At 52.0% G+C, this 22125-nt stretch overlaps 2 protein-coding genes across 2 annotated transcripts in view; one reads left to right on the top strand and one right to left on the bottom strand.

The window, feature by feature from the left end:
• The window catches only part of DNASE1L2 (deoxyribonuclease 1 like 2), a 25076-nt gene extending 12160 nt beyond the window's left edge, over window positions 1-12916 (top strand). Inside the window, exons 3-9 of the mRNA XM_034784147.1 lie at window positions 2549-2637; window positions 4507-4590; window positions 7329-7429; window positions 8650-8762; window positions 10655-10809; window positions 11475-11571; window positions 12345-12916. Of these exons, the coding sequence (XP_034640038.1) occupies window positions 2549-2637; window positions 4507-4590; window positions 7329-7429; window positions 8650-8762; window positions 10655-10809; window positions 11475-11571; window positions 12345-12398 (693 nt within the window). The 3' untranslated portion in view covers window positions 12399-12916. The remainder of the gene's footprint in view (window positions 1-2548; window positions 2638-4506; window positions 4591-7328; window positions 7430-8649; window positions 8763-10654; window positions 10810-11474; window positions 11572-12344) is intronic.
• Window positions 12917-13060: 144 nt separating this feature from the next.
• Window positions 13061-20247, bottom strand: ECI1 (enoyl-CoA delta isomerase 1; the record flags this gene model as incomplete). The annotated part of the gene is given in 5 exon segments (XM_034784145.1): window positions 13061-13622; window positions 16539-16717; window positions 17203-17324; window positions 19371-19517; window positions 20120-20247. Coding segments are annotated over 5 exon segments (743 nt in total), but the record flags the coding sequence as incomplete, so codon positions are not given.
• Window positions 20248-22125: the final 1878 nt, after the last annotated feature.

Genomic DNA, 22125 nt, shown 5'->3' with positions numbered 1-22125 from the left:
TTTTAATGATACGGCGACCACCTAGTTGTCTCCTCTTTTCCTCCTGTGGGTTGTTGCGATCTACAGAGTTTTTTTTTTTTTTTTTTTTAAATCACCCTCCTTCTTCCGCCACGCTGTGCACCCCAAGACCCCCCCTTCCCCCCCAACACCAGTGTGACAAAGTTCCTTCTCTATCTTGGTGGGTCCTGCGTTTATTGGCAGATTTTCTTGCCTCAGAGATTCACCATGTGGGTTGGGGAACAGCCCAGAGACCTTCCCCTCTGGAAGAACCCACCGTCCAGGTCAATTGGGGGGTTTGGGGGGAACCTGGGCCCGCCCTCTACTCCGGGTTCCAGCCTTGGGCCCTGTGGACTGCAGCTGTCTATAGTGCCTCCTAGAACAGCCACATGACAGCTACAATTCCCTGGGCTACTTCCCCATGGCCTCCTCCAAACACCTTCCTTATTCTCACCACAGGACCTTCCTCCTGGTGTCTGATACACTTGTGCTCCTCAGTCCTCCAGCAGCACACCCTCTCACTCTCAGCTCCTTGAACTTCTTGCTCCCAGCTCCTCACACTCACACCACAAACTGAAGTGAGCTCCTTTTTTTAAAATCCAGGTGCCCTGATTAGCCTGCCTTAATTGATTCTAGCAGCTTCTTCTTAATTGGCTCCAGGTATCCTAATTAGCCTGCCTGCCTTAACCGGTTCTAGCAGGTTCCTGATTACTCTAGTGCAGCCCCTGCTCTGGTCACTCAGGGAACAGAAAACTACTCATCCAGTGACCAGTATATTTGCCCTCTACCAGACTCCTGTACCCCACTGTGGGTCTGTCACAGTGCCTATTACCCCCACCCCTGGCCCCATTTTTCACACTCGCTGCCTGGTCACCCTACACCCCACTCACCCAGGGCATGGTCTCCATGTGGAGGTGGGCCCTCACCAGCTCCCAGCTGGCAGAGGAGCGGCTGGGGCTGGGAGAACACATTAGTCGGGCTAGTGGCTGGAGTGGGCAGCCCCTACAGTCCCTGCCCCTCCTCCATATGTCGTCATGCTAGGTAACGGGGGGCACTCGCTGCTGGGGCAGGGCAGTGGGGACCTCCCAGGTACTCCAGCCAGGCTCCGCTGGTGACACTTGCCCTGCTGGGGGGACTTTCAGGGCGGATGAGGCAGAGCGACCGCTGGGATCCTGGATCTCCTGCTGGAGACAGGCAGGGAGCTGATATCCCAGGATCTTGCTTGGTTCCAGCCCTTTAAAGTGGCTGTGGGCAGAAAACGACTGTGAAAGGCTGGGCCAAATCCATCCCTAGGGTAACCTCACTGCAGATGGTGGAGTTACCCCAGGGAGAGCCAGGCCCCATCCTGGCAGCCCCTCTATAGTCTCCCTCGGGAGGGGCCAGTGGCAGTGAAGAAAGGCTGGGGATGCCAGGGCTCAGCAGCCAGGTACACTGGCACCTCCCTGAGCCCAGTGTGCCCCTCCCCCATTCCTCCCTCCCCCTGGGACAGATGCCACTTGGCTAGTCACAGGGCCCTCTCACCCTGGGAAATGGCTGGAGGTTGCAGGGCCACCCCAGCCTGGCAGCAAGCGCCCTTGCTCAGAGCCCAGCCAGCTCAGCGGTTGCAGGGTCAGCTGGCCTGGCCATTCCTCTGGTGCTGAACCCAGCCCACGGCCTGCAGACACGGCCCCTCTGACTCCCTGACCCCCTTCTCCTCCTCCCCCCTCCCCACTGCTAGGAGCAAAGAGACCCACCAGCAAGGCGTCCCTGGCTCTGAGCACCAGGGAAACCAAATAGCACTGAGCCAGGAGGTGCCCAGGCTGTGGGCTGGCTGGGTGCACTGCAATTGCACCCTGCCCAGGGCTCTTTGCAGTCCTGTAGCATGACATGCTGGCTCAGCTGCCTCCTCTCTGGAAAGAGAGCGACTTTCAAGCCAGAGGAGAGGCACCGCCATTCCTGTGCTCACCTCTGGGGGAAGCCACAGAGATGGGCCCAACCCAGCCCAAATCTGGGCCTGGACTCCTGACTGCAGTGCTCTGCGCTCCTACACAGTGGCTGGGCTCTGGTGTGTGGAGCAGGCCCAGGCAGAGACAGGCTCCGCTGTGACCCAGGCCAGGACCTGGAGCAGGACCTGGGTTTTGCTGCACAGTGCCCCCTCCTTGTCTCTTAGCTCCGAGGGGGTGCTGAGGCTGTGCATCAAGAGGCCAGGCTCTTCACTGTTCTGTGACCCCAGGCAAGTCCCTCCCCCTCTCGGGGATGACATCCATGCCCTGGTGAGACTGGCAGGGCACAGGCACCTGCTACTACCTTGATTCCCCAGGTTGCAGAGTCAGGGGGCTTCGTCCATCCCCCAGTGGGGCTGTAGCCCTGTCTGTGAGGCTGGCCCATTGCACACATACAATTCGAATGGCGCGTCCTTCTCTGGGGCTGCGCATTGTACCGTGCCGGTGTCCACTGACCGCAGAGCCCAGCGCTCTGCACCCAGCCCACAGCCGGTCCACATCAGGGCAGGGAACAGAGCTGCCGTTTGCTCCCGGCTGTGCGCTGACAGCTGCCCCTGTGCCGCCCGCAGATCCTGTCACGGTACGACATCGCCCTGGTGCAGGAGGTGCGGGACGCCGATCTCAGTGCCGTGACCAGCCTCCTGGACCAGCTCAACAGGTAACCTCCGGAGTGGGTGGCAGGGACATGTCTCAGTCCCCATCAGTGATTGTGACCAGAGTCCCAGGGGAGCCAACTGAGGTCACTCAATCAGGGTGAACTGCAAAGAACGGGGCAGACAATCCCCAAAGCTGGTGGATTTTCCAATACTTAGAGTTACCAAACCATCACAAAACTGCTTCTATAATACCTCACTGGCTACCCAGAAGTCAATAACACAGTTCCCTTAAAGCAACCCGGCCTCAGGCCTCCACCCAGAAACCCAAGTCAGATATGATGAGAATTACTGAAAATCTTATTCATCATATAAGAAAGTGCTTAATCCCAAAGGATCGGACACATCACCTCCCAGGTTAATGAATATTCCAGATCTTACCCAAATACATGCTACAGCCAATTCTTATTCACTGAACTAAAATTTATTAAAAAAAAGAAGAGAGTATTGGTTAAAAGATCAATATACATACAGACATGAGTACAGTTCTTGAGATTAAATTCATAGTAGAGATGGTGAGCTTTGTAGTTGCAGAGTTCTTTCAGAATGAGTTAATAGGTTATAGTTCAATGTTTATATTCAGGGTGTTCCAGCTTAGGACTGGGATCTCAGCCTTACGACTTAAGCTTCCCCTGCATGAAGCATCATGCACGTCAGAGATAAAAAGGATTGGGACCCAAGGCATCTTTATACAGTTTCAGGCCTTCTTGTGATAGCTCAAGTCCTTAGGCAAACAATAGGCACTCAGGCGGACTTTGAAGTGGATCCATTTCCTAAGCATCGCTGGTAATTATCTACACAGATTAACGTAAGGCAAATGCCCGTTTTCCATCATTCTCAGGTGATTTGCTGTACATTTGAAAGAGAGACGAACAAAGTGATATCCTATGTTTACAGTTCATTTAAATATTAATTCCCTTTTGATCTCTGAATCAATAGCTATAGTGACACACAGGAACTGTCTGTTTTCCTGGCTAACATTTACAAGATATAAGGATACACATACAATTACCATCCCCTCCATTTCTCTAACAGTACAGGTTTGCATTTCAAAGTTCTAGCCTATCTAGTATGGAGTGGCCCTAATTACCATTCACAAGTCTCTAATGGTTGACTCTGTGTCATTTATCCTGAAGGATGCTTAACGCTTTCTGGCCATACATCACACTTTGTATAAGATTTGTTGCAATTATATAACAGTGGTAGCAACAATGATTTGAATGGTCATATTTTAATTAGACAATGTCACAGTGAAAAACGAGGCCATAGAGCAGCCACCAGGCAAAGGGGCTGACTCCATGCTCCAGGGTCTGGGAGGCTGAATCCAGCCTTGTCAGCACAAGGTCCTCAGGACGGGGCCACGTATGCGTGCATAGGGCTGTGTCAGTGTCAGGAAGGGACTCATGCCCTGTGCAGCAGCAGGTGGCGCGTAACCATGTGTCCTAGGCCTGACAGTGAGAGAGTCTCCTTCAGCTTCTGCAGTTGGTGGGCGCGCAGAGGGCCCACACAAGAGTGCAAGCTGGAGATCAGCTGTGAAAGGTGCGAGCACAGGGCGCAGGAGCATTGTGGGCTGCCTAATTAGCTGGTACCTGTAGGGAGAAGACCTGAGTGCCAAGTAAGTGCCTAGTGCCAGGACCCTCCTCCACCCCACACAAAGTGCAGGGCAAAGGGAAGCAGAGGGAGAGTAAAGTGGGGAATGGCTCATGAAGGACTGAAAGTGTTTATCTGTCAGGTCTGCGCCCAGGGCCTGGTTCCCTTGGCACTTTCGCTGGGTACATTGGGGGCACCCCACTGACACTGTTGGAGAGGGAGGCTCAGACCCGAGGCCAGCCTGTGAGGTCATCATCACTGTTCTTCTTTGTGTCCCCCCACAGTGCATCAAAGCATCAGTACAGCTATGAGATCAGCGAGCCCCTGGGTCGAGAGAACTACATGGAGATGTACCTTTTCATCTACAGGTAACGGGGCTCACGGGAGAGGCTGCATCAGCAGCTGCCAGCCCGGAGACAGGCCTGGCTTGCCTCCCCCTGTGTACATCAGCAGCAACTCCTGGGGAACCTGACCCATGGCATTTGTGGTGCTCCTGGCCTCACACAGAGTGGCCCCTCATACCTCCTCTCAGGCCCCTTTAAGCTGGCAGGGTGGTGTAGAGGGGTCTTAGTTTAAACAAGACTGAGGCCCATAGTGTTTGGGCACAAGGCGATCTCATGGTCTGGGGAGAGTGAGGGCTGGGACCTGGGGGTCAGAGCTAAGGCCCTTTGCGTCACAGTAGCTGTGTATTTCCATGCTTCTAAACACATCCGTTGGGCAGCATGTCCCACATGCAGCATTTCCTGCCTGGGCAATATTTGCTTGGGGGACGTCATGGGACAAGCACCCCCCTTCCCCTCTTGGGGCAGGGTGAGGTTTATTATTTCCCCGCAGCTGAGTCTGTACGATCACCCCTTGTCTTGGGACAGTGTTGCCAAGGGGCAAAAATCAATATGAGTGCCCTCCCTCAGGGCTGTGTGCTCCAATGGCCAGATTTAGTATATCTGCCCTCAGGGCCGCCCAGAGGATTCAGGGGGCCTGGGGCAAAGCAATTTCGGGGGGCCCTTCCATAAAAAAAAGTTGCAATACTATAGTAACATATATTTGGAAATGTAAAAAATAACCAGTGAAATACATTCAAAAATTAATTTGTAATAATTTGAAAATACACTAAATACATTATTTAAAAACATTAAATGCTTTAATGGTATGTATGCATTTGCAGTTACATAATGGGCTGTTGCTGGGTGATGGTGATGGTTGGTGCCAATGGGCTGTAGCTGCCTGGGGGTGGTGCTGCTGTTGCCCAGGGCTGGGTGGGGAGCTGGGCTCTGGGTTGGGGGGTGCCTGGCTCACAGGGGCTGGACTCAGGGCTGTGAGGGGATGGGGTCGGGGGGGGGTGTCCGGCTCAGAGGGGCTGGGCTCGGAGCTGGGGGTCAGGGCTGTGGGTGGGATAGATTTGGGGGAGATCCTGACTCAGAGGGGCTGGGCTCAGAGCTGGGGGTCAGGGCTGTGGGGGATGGGGTCAGGGGGGTGCCCAGCCCTGGCCCCTTACTATGCCACTTACCCCCTCTCCCGGAGTCTCAGCGCGCCGCATCCAGCGCTGCAGTGGCGTGGTGTTTCCAGAGGGGCCTGAGCTCCCGCTGCTCGCAGCCCCACCCCCTTATCAGCTGAGATGCCAGGGGATGGGGGAAGACGGAGGCAGGGGGAGCCTCCGACATACTCATGGAGGCCCCTGCGGGGCCTGGGGCAAATTGCCCCACTTGCTCCCCTCCCCCCCCCGGCCGACCCTGTCTGCCCTCTCCTTTAGGCCTGTAGGGCCTAATGGCCAGTCAGGGGTAGGGTGACCAGACAGCAAGTGTGAAAAATCGGAATGGGGGTGGGGGGTAATAGGAGCCTATAAAAGAAAAAGACCCAAAAATTGGGACTGTCCCTATAAAATTGGGACATCTGGTCACCCTAATCAGGGGAGTGGGCCACCACCCAGGGTGGGTGGCAGCCAGGTAGGGGGACCCAGTCCCTCCCTGCTCCACCAGGTCCCAGCTCAGTGCCAAGTATGTTTGCCACTTTGTCAGAAGGGCATTCATCTGAAACACACTGACACCATCCAGCACATTGACTAATTCCCCTGAGCTACTTCCTACACTGTCCAGGTGCAGTGGTCCTGGCATCTCCAAGGTATTTGGGCTCCTCAGCCTATGGGGCGCTCAGCAGCTCTGTCACTCCTTGGGCATCCGCAGGAGCTTGAGCATTCACCTGGGTCTCAGGCTAAATCTTTTGTGGACTCCTTAGACATAGTCCGTGGACCCCCAGGGGTCCGTAGACCACAGGTTGAGAATCACTGCTCTAGAGGACATCAGTATCGTGCTGTATCCGAGCAGTCCTGATGTGTTAAAACCCGAGTCAAATAACAGAGAACAGAGTCATGGACGAAAATGAACAAAATGTATAGTGACCCATTGCTGCCTGATGCTCTCAGCACCCTGGGGCTGGCTTAGCAAGTAGCTCTGAGATGGACCAAAGGGACTCTACTGCCCCAGACCACCCCACTGTGTTCAAACAGCTGAACAAATGAACTAATGAACAATGGGCTAGAGCTGCAGCTGGTGTTGATGGGGGCAGCACCATTGAGGGCCATGGAGCTATATCAACTGACACCAGCTGAGGATCTGGCCCATTGCCTCAGGACCAACGTCTCCTGTGTTGACAAGGACGGTCTCAGCACTGAGGAGCTGTAGCAGCAGGTGATCCACTGGGCATGAGAGGTCTGCCTTCTGGTGACACATTAGGCTGGAGATGTACTGACAAAGCTGCACTGTAGGAGCTGGGGACCAGGGTGCAACAGGCTGGGATTGAGGGGCACCGGCACAGCTGTGGGTGGGGAGCCCAGGGCTGGGAAGGTCGGGGGCTGTGGGTCATGATTGAGGGGTGCTGGCAGAACTGTGGGTGGGGAGCCAAGTGTTGGGACAGTAGGGGGCTGTGGGTCAGGATTGAGGGGCACTGGCACAGCTGTTGGTGGGGAGACAAGGGCTGGGACAGTAGGGGGCTGTGGGTTAGGACTGAGAGGTGGGGAACCCCTACCAAGCCAAACTCTCTGGCATGAACAGCCAGAGCCCCCTTCCCATCCTCTTACTGATTCTCTCCCCTCCCTGCTGTTTCTCCCCAGGACGCAGGTGGTGTCTGTAGTGGCCACGTACCAGTACCCAGACCCAAGCAACACCTTCAGTCGGGCGCCCTTCATCGTGAAGTTCTCGTCCCCCAACTCGAGTAAGCAGAGCCCGCTGGCAGGAGTAACCTCAGGCACAGGGCTCTGGCTATGTTGGCTAATAGGGGACAGGACACTCATGGATGTAGACGAGGGGAGGGCAAACTACGGCCCGCAGGCTGGATCCGGCCCATCAGGGCTTTCAATCCGGCCTGTGGGACTGCCAGCCCCATGGCACGGCAGGTCTAAGGCAGGCTCCCTGCCTGCCCTGGCCCCGCACCGCTCCCGGAAGCGGCCAGCACCACGTCTCTGCAGCCCGGGGGGAGGGGGTGACAGAGGGCTCCGTGTGCTGCCCTTGCCTGCAGGCACCGCCCCCCACAGCTCCCATTGGCCGGGAATGGGGAACTGCACTCAATGGGAGCTTTGGGTGTGGTACCCGCAGGCAAGGGCAGCACATGGCAGAGCCGCCTGCCCCCCCCCCCCCCCAGGAGCCACTGCTGGACATGCTGGCCACTTCCGGGAGCAGCGCAGGGCCAGGGCAGGCAGGGAGCCTGCCTTAGCCCCACTGTGCACTGCTGCCACCCCGGAGCCACTCAAGGTAAGCGGTGCTGGGCCGGAGCATGCACCCCAAACCCCTCCTGCACCCCGCACCCCAACCCCCCGCCGCACCCCTGCCACACCCCAACCCCTTGCCCTGAGCCCCTTCCTGCACACCCCGCACTCCCTCCTGCACCCCAACCCCCTGCCTCAGCCCTACATCCATAGTCCTGCATGCAATTTTCCCACCCAGATGTGGCCCTTGGGCCAAACGTTTTCCCACCCCGATGTAGATGAAGGGAGAGAGCTGAACATGACCCCTGGGCGGGGGCACTTTTGTCCCCACTAGGTCAGTGCGCCCCAGGGCAGCGCTGCTGAGGGTGTTACTGAAGCTGACCGACAAACTTATGGTACAAGACTGCGTATGTATGATGGCTCTGAATGTGTGCACACGTGTATGATGGCTCTGTGTGTGTGTGTATGATGGCTGGGTGTGTGTGAGTGTGAGGTGTCTGTATGAAAGCTCTGTATGTGTGCGAGATGGCTCTCTGTGTGTATATGTGCAATGACTGGGCGAGTGTACATGTGTGATGACTGTGTGTGTGAAAGTTCTGTGTTCGCGCGCCATGGCTGGCTGGGTGTGTGCACGTGTGTGATGACTGTGTGTGTCTGTGAGAGCTTTGCATGTGTGCGAGATGGCTCTCTGTGCACGTGTGTGATGACTCTGTAACTTATGTCTCTGCAGAGGTGCAGGAGTTTGTGCTGGTGCCCCTGCATACACCCCCCAGCGAGGCTGTGGCAGAGATTGACGCCCTCTACGATGTCTACTTAGATGTCATTGACAAGTGGGGGACTGACGTAAGCAGATGTATCCGGGTGCAAACCCAGCCCCACCCATGTGAACGTATGAAGGGGCTTTAGATTCACAGCTGTTACGGCCAGAAGGGCCCGTTCTGACCATCCAGTCTGAGCTCCTTCATCGTCCAGGCCAGAGAACCCAGCTCCCTCTCACCCTTGCTTAGAACTAGGTTGGTATTAACTATACAGTTCCTGTGGAACCCACAGTGTCCATCGGCTGCTGCCTCCAGGCCACACATTGGCTAGGAAGGAGCCTGCTGCGCAAGCGATCAGCTGAGATCTCATTCCCAGAACAGCTGACTGGGACACTCCATGGTCTGGAGTCTGCTCCCAGACAGCTTCAGGGTGATGCTGGCATAGTTCCACTGACAGCAGCCTTACTCACCCCCAGTTAGGGTGACCAGATGTCCCGATTTTATAGGGACAGTCCCGATTTTTTTTGTCTTTTTCTTTTATAGGCTCCTATTACCCCCTACCCCTTGTCCCGATTTTTCATACTTGCTGTCTGGTCACCCTACCCGCACTGTAAATAGACGTCTGTGTCTCCGGCTCCATGGAACGGTGTCTAAATGCCACAAAAATGCCCATGTTTCTCTGACGCAGACCATGTGCCATCACCACCTCCTGCAGGCCTGGCTCTGTGGGGCACAGACCGGGCAGTTTATAGACAGACTCAGACTCATAGACTTTAAGGTCAGAAGGGACCATTATGATCATCTAGTCTGAGCTCCTGCACAACGCAGGCCACAGAATCTCCCCCACCCACTCCTGTAACAAACCCCTAACCTATGCCTGAGTTACTGAAGTCCTCAAATCGTGGTTTAAAGACCTCAAAGTGCAGAGAATCCTCCAGCAAGTGACCCGTGCGCCACGCTGCAGAGGAAGGCGAAAAACCTCCAGGGCCTTTGCCAATCTGCCCTGGAGGAAAATTCCTTCCCGACCCCAAATATGGTGATCAGCTAAACCCTGAGCATGTGGGCAAGACTCACCAGCCAGCACTCAGAGCTCCCCTGGTTCCAAGAGGCTGCTCCTGCATGGACAGCCTCTGCTGGCAGAGTGCCAGAGCTCTGTGCCTAGTGCCTGGTTCTGCATCAGTAGCACGTCTCTGGGAGGTTGGTGGCTGGTAAAATGCCTTTTTGATGGAAAATGCAGTTTCTGCAAAATCAACATTTTCTTTGGGGAAAATGTTGATGGAAAAATTTTGATTTTCCTGCAGGAAAATAGAAACGAACTATCTGATGTAGGGTCATGTTGACCCGAAGCACAGGGGTTTGGATTGTTGAACGGCATCAAAACATTTAATTTTGAGGAGGTTTGGCAGTGAACGGCATCTGCCAGCTCTGCAACAGAGCCTCATGGGGGTGGTAGTTCAGGTGCCTCATTACCCATTCTCCCCTATGGGATATCTGGATAGACTACATCTCCCATGATACACCACAGTCTCCCCTCTGCCTGATCCATGGTGTGTTGCATCACAGGAGATGTAGTCTGGTCAGGGAACATGGCCCAGTGGGTGAATGGGGGTATAAGGCCCCTGAACTACAACTCCCATGAGGCAATGCAACATCTTCCGCACATGCCTTTTAACAACTGACCCAAAACAAAAGGTTTAGACGTTTCCAAATCAAAACTTTCCACTCCATGTAAAACTTTGATATTTTGACTTTTCGTCCCAATACAAGACAAAACCAAACAGTGAAATTTCAGCCCTTCCCCGGGATGCAAATTCTGCTTTTCACTCAGTCCTCACAGCGCAGTCCAAAGGGCCCAAAGCCCGTACTCAGGCACAGAATGCCTAATGGAGCTATTGCCTGCATGCTGGTCTCTTCCGTGCCCGGTCCCAGTGCCTGCCAGCATCAAACACCAGCCCATTCACGCTGTTCCTTCCACAGAATATCATGTTCCTGGGAGACTTCAACGCCGACTGCTCCTACGTCAAGAAAGGGGACTGGGGGTCCATCCGCCTGCGCACCAGCGAGGTGTTCGAGTGGCTCATCCCTGACAGTGCAGACACCACCGTTGGGAAGTCAGACTGCGCCTACGACAGGTGAGATGCCGCCTTTCCGAGCATCGCAATGGGCAGGCCTCTCTTGGCAAGCGTGGCGCAGCCCTGGGGCCTTAACATTCCTCTGGCCCTGCAGGGAGAGACCCCGGCTCAGGCAGAGACCCACCTGCGGACGGGGGAGATTTCCAAGGGTTCTCTCTGTATTTCCTGGTGGGCTGTTAACAAGTCTCAGAACAGGCAGAGTGGCTTTGGCCTGTCAGGAGAATGGGTCTGTGTGGGAGGGTGTGTGCATGACAGTGAATGCAGCTGCTGGTGGGGATCCTCCGTCTGGTGGATCCACAGAGCAGTTGTGATCAGGACTCACAGGGCATTCTGCCTTTGCTGGCTGCCTGTGCCTGCATTCCCTCTTGTGGCTGAACTAGGAGAGCTCCAGTGAAAGCCTTGGGTGGGGGCTTCTTTGCCTAGGGTCTTAGCTCTTGTTTCTCAGCAGAGAGCCGCTCTCAGAGGCCAGGCACAGACAATGGCAGACAGCATTTGGTGGCCGGGAAAAGAAGGGCTGAGGACTAGCCTGGCACTGAGCTCTCTCTCAGCCCCACTGATACTAACCCCAGATCCCCAGAGTCAGGGCTTTTCCTTGCTGTGTTTGAATCTGAAAGACCCTGGAAAGTGCAGGGTTTAACCCTGAGTCCTGTGTTGTCGTGTTCCAGGATTGTGGTGTGTGGCTCCAAGCTGAAGAAAAGCATCAAGCCCAAGTCTGCTGCTGTCTATAATTTCCAACACACTTTCAAACTGGAGGATGCCGAGGTACCGTGGGCTGAAACTGATCCCCAGAGAGCAAACATTTAATTCCTTTAGACAGCGAAGCTCTTCCTGCCTGTTAAATTCCAGGGTAGACCCCTGGCTATGTGGGACAGTCATACTAGGGGCATCCTTAAGGACCAGACAGGGCCTCTGGCCAGACCCAAGCATCCTCGTTTATAAAACATTTTGAAACAATGACAGGGATGTCTGCAACTCAGCCAGGAAAAGGTGAGCTCTCAAGGTTTTATCATTGGGAGTTTTGGAAGCCTGCAGCACTCACAAGTGATGAAGCAAACAGGTCACCGATAAGCTCCGTACACCACAGCTCCCCGCCCCACTCTCTGTGTGCGCTCCATGCTAGCCCAGCAGCATCCGAGAGTTGTTGCAAAGGTGGAGGGAACTATTTTTTACGTCCCTTCCTGGGTAGGTGTCTTTAGTGGCCAGGAGTTCATAGCTATACAGGGCACCATAGATAAGGAAAACAATAACTAGTGCATTTAAAACTTCTCTAAACAAGCTCTTCTCTCCCTAGAAACATACAGCTTGAAAGTCAGGGGTGTCAGGCCCTTCCCCTAGGAACCTCCAGCTTGGGGACAGTTCTAGCTCTGTAAGGCTAAGGGAGATCTTCACCCTTTCTGAGACTCAGAAGGGGATGTTGCTAGTCTCGAGGTTGGGCAAGGGAAAGGCCCCTGGGAAGGTTACTCGCTGCACGTCGCCAGGTGGATCTAAGCTGGCAGAGCTGTTACACTGTGTCCCCACTTGCTGTTCCCATGCAGGCCCTGGCTGTCAGCGACCATTTCCCCGTGGAGGTGATGCTGAAGGCTCACTGAAGCTCCAGGCTGCCTTCACCAGCACCTGCTCAGAATCCTCTCCCGCTGCAGCAGTGGAGCCTGGCTGCCCAGCCCCACCAACTGTAACTATCAGCCCAAAAGGACCCTCAGCACCAGCATTTGCCATCCCTTCAGGACAACTGCATTGGCTGAACCAGCCCTCCTCGTGCAGTCAGGGTTTAAGTCAATGCCACGTTAGCAAAAGATGCCGGCGTGGCAGCCCTGATGCCTGATGTCCTTACCCACAGGACAGCCAGCACAAGCAGCTGGCAGGCCCATCTGCCACCCATCATAGCCTGGCTCTGCAGCAGCCCAGTTGTAAGCAGGGTTCAATCTACCAGGCCCATTCAGCCCTCGGCAGCACCCTCCATCTATCAGACCTTCAGCTACTATGAACCTGGGCTGGACTCCAACTGCAGCCTGATTTCCAAGCAATACTTGCCTGGAAGGATGCACTTGGTCCCAGGGTTTCCTTATCCAAAATTACTGTATGCGTAAACACTGTAACTTGTGGCCTCAGGTGAAGGGAAACAACCCCTTTGCCTGTAGCCGCCTGGCTCTTACAGTCACACTCCCCAGCCTGGAGGAGCTGTAACCTTTAGTTAGTGCAGTAGGGACAGACAAGCCCATGTGGAAAACAAAGCGTCCCTCTCTCAATTGGCCTCCTTTCAAGACATTTTATTGACAATTCACATTTTTAACATTCACGCTTTTCGGAAGGCAAATATCTGAGCGCCAGGAGGCCCCAGCCATGCCAGCGGATGATGTTTCACAGTAGCAACGGGCTGACCACTCATTTATTTATTTGGATCATCCAATCAAACATTTCCTGCAGCCCTTCAGGAAGAAGGCATCAGTATTAGGCACCATAAGACAAGGCACTAGCGTGAGAGGGCTAGAAACAGGAGGCTAAGGTGACAGCCAAGATAAATCGGATTGATTACACTGAAGAATATTTCATTTTAAAAATCTAAAGCTATTGCAGGGTGTTCAGAGGTTGGCATATGGCTCTTCAGTCTTCTAGGCCAGTGACCCCATGTGGAGGCAGGCCGCTTCCTCAGCCTCTCCTCTGCTTTAGCATCTCCATGTACATGTGGAGAGACTTTTGAATGGCGTCTTTTGAGATGAAGCTGACAAAGTTCTGAATGTCAGATTCGCGGTGGGCGAGCAGACGGTCCACAGTCGGCTTCCTCATCATGGACTTGGTGATCTGACGGGCGTGGTCTGTGGAGTAGAGAGAGACAGCATGTTGGCTGCGCAGGGTCAGTGTACATTACAGCCAGAGGTCTCAGCAGTAGGACCACGGGGTGTAATTACCTTCCTGGGGAAAAGAATACTGGGTCCTAACGCACTCTTGATTCTAACAGGGAGCGACAGACCAAGAACCAAGAGCTGGAAGCTGAAGCCAGACAAAGGCAAATTGGAAACAAGGCACAAATTTTTAATAGTGAGGGTGATTAACCACCACAGCAACCTCCCAAGGGAAGTGGTGGACACTCCATCTCTTGGTGTCCCCAAAGCCGGACTGGACTCCTTTCTGGAAGATGCTTCTGTCAAACATATGTGATGGACTCAGTGCAGGGATAACCAAGTGAACTTCTCTGGGCTGCTGTACAGGAGATCAAACTAGAAGATCACAGTGGTCCCTTTTGGCCTTAAAAATCAATGCCCTTTGTCGACACAAGTGATACCACCATGGACAAATGTTAACTGCCCCATCCCCTGGGGCATGTCCTCTGAATCAGCTCCCAGAACAGCACAATAAAGCCAGTTTCCCAGCTGGTGACACTCAGCATTGCTCCATGGACTTCAAGGAATCTGCACCAGTGTACACCAGCTGCGTGAGGACACGGCCCTGCATTCCAAACACAGAGAATGTCATTATGTATTAAGGAGGTCCATCCCCACCACACTATGGACACTCTCCATGCACCTCACTTCCAGGACAGCCTGGGTCTTGCATTAGCCACTGCTGCACTCACTGTGAGAGCCTTGGCTGACAGGTGCTATTATGAACATAAGTCGTTCCAGTCACAGAAACTCTCCTGAAGCCTATCCCAGACCACAGACATTCTCCAAGACATGACCAGCCACATCCCCATCAGGAGAGATCCTTGGGAGCATGGCCAAGGAACCCTCCAGTGGGGAATCTCTGGCTCAGACACGCGGCAAAGGGAAGAGTAAGCTCTCAAGTGAGGAACAGATCAACGAAAGTTAGAGAGCACGAAAAGCTTGTCTGCCACCAGTTGCATAAACCAAACCCCGCAGCAGGGTTCGGATGGCAGCCCACCACCTCCGTTTCCAAAACTGTCCAGCCCTCCCCTGCTCTGCCTCATACCTTCCCTCTAAGACCCCACATGCTTTTAAAGCTTTCCTCAGAGAGACTATACTTCCAGCGTTTCCTCTCCACTGAATCCTCTCCTATTTGTATGGAGCTCTTGTAAAAAGCGATGTGCAGAAGTGAACCTGGCTCTGAAAACCAGAGCAGTCACCAGAGCAGAATTTACTTGCTTGTGCTGTGCTCGATACTCCTAGCCAAATGTTTGCCTTTCCTGCACCAGTGTCCGATTGCTATAATGCACACTGATTATGAGACAGTAATTAAATAAGTGTTCTCACAAGGGTTAAAGTCAGTAAATGTAAGTTAGCTCTGCCAGCAGCATTATACAGAGCAAGCACCGTCATTCTAGCAGGTCTGCCTTTCGTTTTACTAGTGCAACACAAGAGAATACATTAGTGCAACACACATTTCATTTTCCAGGTATTTGGGCAAGTGTAAATCTGGGAAAGAAACAGATCAGCTGCCCACACATATACTGGAGGCTCCTCTCGGTGATAACCCACCAGGGCCCCTGTGTAGCACATACTCTAGTTAATACACATGCATTTCAAGGACCGGTACTAGGTCAGGGCCCTAGTGTGGGGATTGCGAGATCTGCACTGGAGCCTCTAGGAAGCCAGACAAGAGGGGACTGGTGACTTGCTCCCCTCTGGGATAAGTGGCCAGGGACTGATGGGCATCCCGACACCCTCCCTGTCCTGGGAGTGCAGAGCCCAAGAGATGCTTGGGGACCTGCTCCCAAGCCAAGGATGTGTGGGAGCATCCTGGGCATCTGCCTGTCAGTCCCAGATTACAAAGGTTCTAGAAGGCAAAGGAATCGGGAACGGAATGCGAGATCCAATGATACATTACACCCAGCTCTTACGTGTAGGGGGGAGGGGCTCGGAAGGCCCAGACTTGGTTTGTCTCTCTCAGTTCATTCCCTGAGTGGCAGGCACACCCAGAGCGCATCTCACGTTGGCTGGGCACCTTCTGTTTCAAATGCTCAGATCTGTGTTAAATCCCACCCAACGGCTTTCAGGTGTAGGACAGCACATGCCCCTCACATGGACTCGTTACACGCTGAGCTGAAAATTGCCACCATTCATACACAAGCTAAGTCACACAGCGAGCTTCCAATTTCTTCCCCCTCCACGCACTGTCCTAACCCAGCACTGGCTCACTGACCTCATGGCAGCAGCAGCTGTGTGAAGCTGCGTGTCTGAACCCCACGCTAGCCAGGTGAGATGGCCGGCCTGCCATTCGTGGCATCTCAACCCCAATATGCTCATTGCACTGCCTTCATTCCTGATCTCACGGGAGCCAATGGCAGCTTTACCACTCATTTCAGTGGGAGCTGGCTCTGGCCAAACACAGTCAAGGGGTTGGGCCCCTTGAGCTCACTAGAGCCAAAGCATGCCAGGCTATTTGGCACTGGATTCTCCCATATGTGCTTACAAGCTGGCCTGTTCTAGTTGGTTCCAGAGGCTGCACTGAACCGTTATAGTCCAATTGCCTGGGTCTCTCTGCCGTTCACCTTCCCTCTGGGACTCGCCCGCCCAGGGTTTCTCAGAGGTTTGCTAGTGGATCTGGTCCAATACTATTCTGCCTCATTTTTAATCAATCTAGGATAAATATTGCTGACATTACCACATGCAGATGAACTGGGCACTGTTAAGCCTCGCTCTCCGATTGAATCTCATTCCCCTCCCTCACGCTCACTGTGCTACGCCAGGTGACCAGCACACTCCGGCCATGGGCTCTGCTCTTTGACAGGAGCAGAGAACGGCAGCAGCCTCCTGCGGCCGGAAGTCTCTTACCTGGAATAGCTAACCACTGTGACATCACAGCAGCAGCCGTGCTCTGTATCTTCTCCTCTGGTACTAACTGATCTACAAGGCCTATTTTATGGGCCTCAGGCGGGGAGTACAAGAGCCCCAGCTCGAGGGAACGCTCTGTAGCTCGGTTTCCAATAGTGTTCACCATTGTATCCTTAAACCTAGGAGAGAGGAGAGGAAACTCTCAGGCGGGGGAACCACAGAACAACCAGCAAGCGTAAAGAGAAGCAGTGAGACAGCAAAACAAAGAGCTGATGTTAAGTAACCATCGTGTCCTCCCTCCAATCCCTCTTTAGAATTCACCTCTGCCGGGATGCCTTCAAACCACTCAGCAATGGTCAGGCAAGCATGCTGGCTGCTTTGCAGACTGACTGGTATCATCTATGTTGCCTTGCGGTCCCCCTGTCTGCAGCCACCCATACTCTCATCTTATACTTTCATTGTAAGCTCTAAAGGGCAGGGACTGTCTCTCTGTTACATGTATGTACAGCACCCAGCGCAACGGGACTGGGACTCTATGCACTACCTCCATACAAATAAACTCTGTCCTGTCCGTGACTCTGGTGCCTCTGAATACGCATTTCAGAGCAGCACTGCTCCTGTCCCCTCACATAAATACACTTGTCTGATTACAGTGTAACCTTACCAGAAAGGTGCAACAATACCCAGCTGCGTTTCGTTCAGTCCAATGCTGTATTTTGGGTTCTCCGCCATGATTCTGTAGTCACAGCACATGGCCATCAGACAGCCCCCTGCCGGGCTGGACCCCTGGCGCAGGAAGGAAGAGACTGGGTCTAGTTAAATCTCCACAATGTGCTTCCAGGTCTAAAATATTCAGTCTCCTCTCACCATAACAGCATCATTCTATCGCACACAGGACGTGCTTAGAACAGCACTGGGGATAAGGCTTTGAAGTCATGTCCCTATATTTCTTAAAAGGGACATGGTCAGAGTAAAAAAAGGCATTAAAACAATTCCTGACCTATATTAATTTTTTTTTTTAATTCTTTCCATTTTAATCCCTCCCCCATTTATGCTGTTCACTGTTTGAACTTTCCCAGCCTGGGAAATGAACTAGCCAATTTCACCTCTATTCCTTGTCAGTGTCACTCCCAGGTTCTCCAGCTCTAGCAGGCGGCTGCCTTGTTTGGGTTGCAAACTCTGCAGTGGAGTGGGGTGCGGCTTTCTTTTGTTTTTTTAAACCAAAAATATTTTTCCTAGGGGAATTTATATTTAAAAACTCCAAGGAAACATTTCCATTGGCCTAGTGCTTTGGGAAACCTACACTTGAGACCGTACATGACCTGATGGTGTCGCTTTTAAAAAGTCCTAGCTGCCTCTTTTCCTCATACATTCAGCCTCAGAGAGAAAGTCAAGAGCACTTGCTAGTCACAGAGATATGGCTGGCGCCAGCAGTTATTTTGTGGAAAAATAAAAGTGAGTGACCAACCAATACACAGAAATCGCATGTCTAAATACACAAATTCAGAATGCATTTCTCCCTTGGCCAAGAATCACCAGATGGGCCAGTGTAACCCAAGAAACAATAACCAATTACTGCATATTAACTTATGCCAGTAGACATCTGAACTGCCCTTGCTGTGGGTCTAACAGCAGAGTGCAATCACTTCTTCCCTCCACAACACCTGTAACATAGGAATGGCTTCTCCCCTCCTGCAGAGAAACCCTAGCAAGGAGCCAGAGAGGCCAGGAAACAAATCAGAGCTCATTTGGTGGAGTTTCTAGGCAACCGTCCCCTCTAGTGGGAGGGTTTTGGGGGAGGTGAGGGGATGGAGGAGAGCTGGAAAGGAGGGAGAACCAAGGATCTAAGGAGCTGTCTGCTAGCTTCTCCCACACCCTGGCAACATGGCTTCTTCGGGTGTGCTCCCACCGCTGACCATGTCCCTCAGTAGCTGGGCAGCAGTAGCCCAGAGCTAATGCTAGTCCAAGCAGCGTGAATTCCCAACAAAATTGCCACTTGCAAGTGTGGGCTGCGTCGGGGACAATAAAGCAAGAAGTACCAAGAATGGTGCTCCAGCCTCTCCTGTCCCTACAGTCCTTGGACTCAGGGACTCCAAGAAAGGAGGGTCTCAGGATGGGGGAGAAAATCATGACAACACCACGAGTAACCACTTTTTCCATGGTGCCCTCCCCAGCTAGCCATCAAGCCCTCCTGCACACACAGCATCTGGGATAATCCTGCTGTTAGACAGGGCTTCTTGGGGCTGGGCACACTCTTTGCTATGTCTGTGCAGCAGAAACAAAGAATTCAATCAGAACCAGCAGCCTACAGGAGATTCTGTTGCGACCTGTCACTTTAAGAGGCTGCTAAGGCCGCTAGCGAGCTGTATGTGCAATTGTGCGAGGCACTGTGGAGCTCAGGCTTCCTGTGCCGTGCTGAGCAAGTCCCACTCGAACCAGAGGGAGCTGAAGATGCTCAGCACCTCCAAGGTGCAACATATGGCCGGCAGTGCATTAGCGTATGGAAGCCGTCCACCCATTGCAATACACAAAACCATCTCGAAGCAACTGACAGTCTAAATCCCTCTCATTCATGCCTGTATCTGAGAATCAGGTACAGAACCAACCTGCAACAGTATGGACCCCTGCATATTTCTGTGTGGAGGTGCATGTGAAACATACACGTGTATATTTTACACACACACGTACGCACACACAGACCCTGTACACATTCTAGTGTTCCTACATAAAGCCTACTGCCTTTCCTGTCCCTGCCCCCACAGTACTAATAAACCAAGGCAAGCGACTGACAATTGAGAGCCTCCTATGAAGTCAGGTAGAAAGATGACTTGCATTGATAGCGGCTATTGTCACCATGTTGGATTGGTACAGCCTGAGCCACATCTCCTGAACGGCTTTCCAGAACTCTGCATAGTGCTCTGTGCTCTTCCCGTACATCTCCATAATATCCAGGCCAGCTGAGAAGATTTTGGGGGCACCCTAAAATAATGTAAGAAAAACATCAAATGGACAATATGTAGTGACTGACCTTTCAACTTGTTAGCAACATGGTCTGGTAGAACCTAACCTGATCACGTGTGTACAAAACTGTGCACACAAATATTTTGAATATTTTGCAAACTTCCTAAGAGTTACATTAACGGATAACTCAAGGGATCTTACCAGCAAGAAAAATAACAAAGATACATATGAATAAAGGGGAAATTCATTTCTTTGGAATAATTATTTTTACTTAGCAATGCTTGTGGTTTATGTCTAATTTGATGCCAGAAAATGCCAGGTGAATTTAAAAAAGAGAGAGAACAGAGTATTTCCCTCCCAAATCAGCCTGTTTTGTAGCCCACTTTATTTCTTTCCATCCTTGAAGGCCCCTGTAGCAATGACCTCCCTCAGGCAGAGGTGGCTCAATGCCATGCTCTGATATCGCCTGAACTGGTTGCTAGAGAGCAATATGGCTAAGCATGAAGCAAAGGAACAAACCGGGGTCCGGCACTCGCACCCTGCACATAGCAACACCTGGCACTACCGGCCATCCGAGACCGGCCCTGTAAAGAGTATCCTCATTTCAGTGCAACACGTACTGACGTCAGGATGACCCCTCTGCAGCCTCGGTCGTTCTCCAGTTTCTCCAGGCTTATTAGAAACTCTGTTAGAAAGTCCAAGCTCAGGCTGTTCACAGGAAGGTTCTCCATCTTCATCACAGCTACCCCTGCACCACAGCAAATAGAGGAATTAGAACCCACTGGAGATGACCGCAGCAATGTCTGCCAGGCTGCTAATTAGCACACTCCAGATCTCTAAATGTTCCCAAGACCAGACTAGATCAGGCCTGGGTGCTAGCGTAGTTGAAGTCCCCCCATCACCACCAGCCCAAGATTTGGTGGTGATGGGGGACTTCAACTACCCAAATATATGTTGGGAAAATAACACAGCGGGCACAGACTATCCAATAAATTCTTGGAAGCATTGCAGACAACTTTTTATTTAAGAAGGTTGAAAAAGTTACTGGGGGGAAGCTGTTCTAGACTTGATTTTAACAAATAGGGAGGAACTCGTTGAGAATTTGAAAGTAGAAGGCAGCTTGGGTGAAAGTGATCATGAAATCATAGAGTTTGCAATTCTAAGGAAGGGTAGAAGGGAGAACAGCAAAATAGAGACAATGGATTTCAGGAAGGTGGATTTTGGTAAGCTCAGAGAGCTGATAGGTAAGGTCCCATAGGAATCAAGACTGAGGGGAAAAACAACTGAGGAGAGTTGGCAGTTTTTCAAAGGGACACTATTAAGGGCCCAAAAGCAAGCTATTCCGCTGGGTAGAAACAAAGACTTTTTATCAATACATTAGAAGCAAGAGGAAGACCAAGGACAGGGTAGGCCCACTGCTCAGTGAAGAGGGAGAAACAGTAACAGGAAACTTGGAAATGGCAGAGATGCTTAATGACTTCTTTGTTTCGGTCTTCACCGAGAAGTCTGAAGGAATGCCTAACATAGTGAATGCTAATGGGAAGGAGGTAGGTGTAGCAGATAAAATAAAAAAAGAACAAGTTAAAAATCACTTAGAAAAGTTAGATGCCTGCAAGTCACCAGGGCCTGATGAAATGCATCCTAGAATACTCAAGGAGCTAATAGAGGAGGTATCTGAGCCTCTAGCTATCATCTTTGGAAAATCATGGGAGACGGGAGAGATTCCAGAAGACTGGAAAAGGGCAAACATAGTGCCCATCTATAAAAAGGGAAATAAAAACAACCCAGGAAACTACAGACCAGTTAGTTTAACTTCTGTGCCAGGGAAGATAATGGAGCAAATAATTAAGGAAATCATCTGCAAACACTTGGAAGGTGGTAAGGTGATAGGGAATAGCCAGCATGGATTTGTAAAGAACAAATCGTGTCAAACCAATCTGATAGCTTTCTTTGATAGGATAACGAATCTTGTGGATAAGGGAGAAGCGGTGGATGTGGTATACCTAGACTTTAGTAAGGCATTTGATATGGTCTCGCATGATATTCTTATCGATAAACTAGGCAAATACAATTTAGATGGGGCTACTATAAGGTGGGTGCATAACTGGCTGGATAACCGTACTCAGAGAGTTGTTATTAATGGTTCCCAATCCTGCTGGAAAGGTATAACAAGTAGGGTTCCGCAGTGGTCTATTTTGGGACCAGCTCTGTTCAATATCTTCATCAACGACTTAGATATTGGCATAGAAAGTACGCTTATTAAGTTTGCAGATGATACCAAACTGGGAGGGATTGCAACTGCTTTGGAGGACAGGGTCATAATTCAAAATGATCTGGACAAATTGGAGAAATGGTGTGAGATAAACAGGATGAAGTTTAACAAAGACAAATGCAAAGTGCTCCACTTAGGAAGGAAAAATCAGTTTCACACATACAGAATGGGAAGAGACTGTCTAGGAAGGAGTACGGCAGAAAGGATTCTAGGGGTTATAGTGGACCACAAGCTAAATATGAGTCAACAGTGTGATGCTGTTGCAAAAAAAGCAAACATGATTCTGGGATGCATTAACAGGTGTGTTGTGAGCAAGACACGAGAAGTCATTCTTCCGCTCTACTCTGCGCTGGT

This window comes from Trachemys scripta, chromosome 10 (assembly GCF_013100865.1).
Source record: "Trachemys scripta elegans isolate TJP31775 chromosome 10, CAS_Tse_1.0, whole genome shotgun sequence".
NCBI lineage: Eukaryota > Metazoa > Chordata > Testudines > Emydidae > Trachemys > Trachemys scripta.
This window is presented reverse-complemented; position numbering and strand designations above follow the sequence as displayed.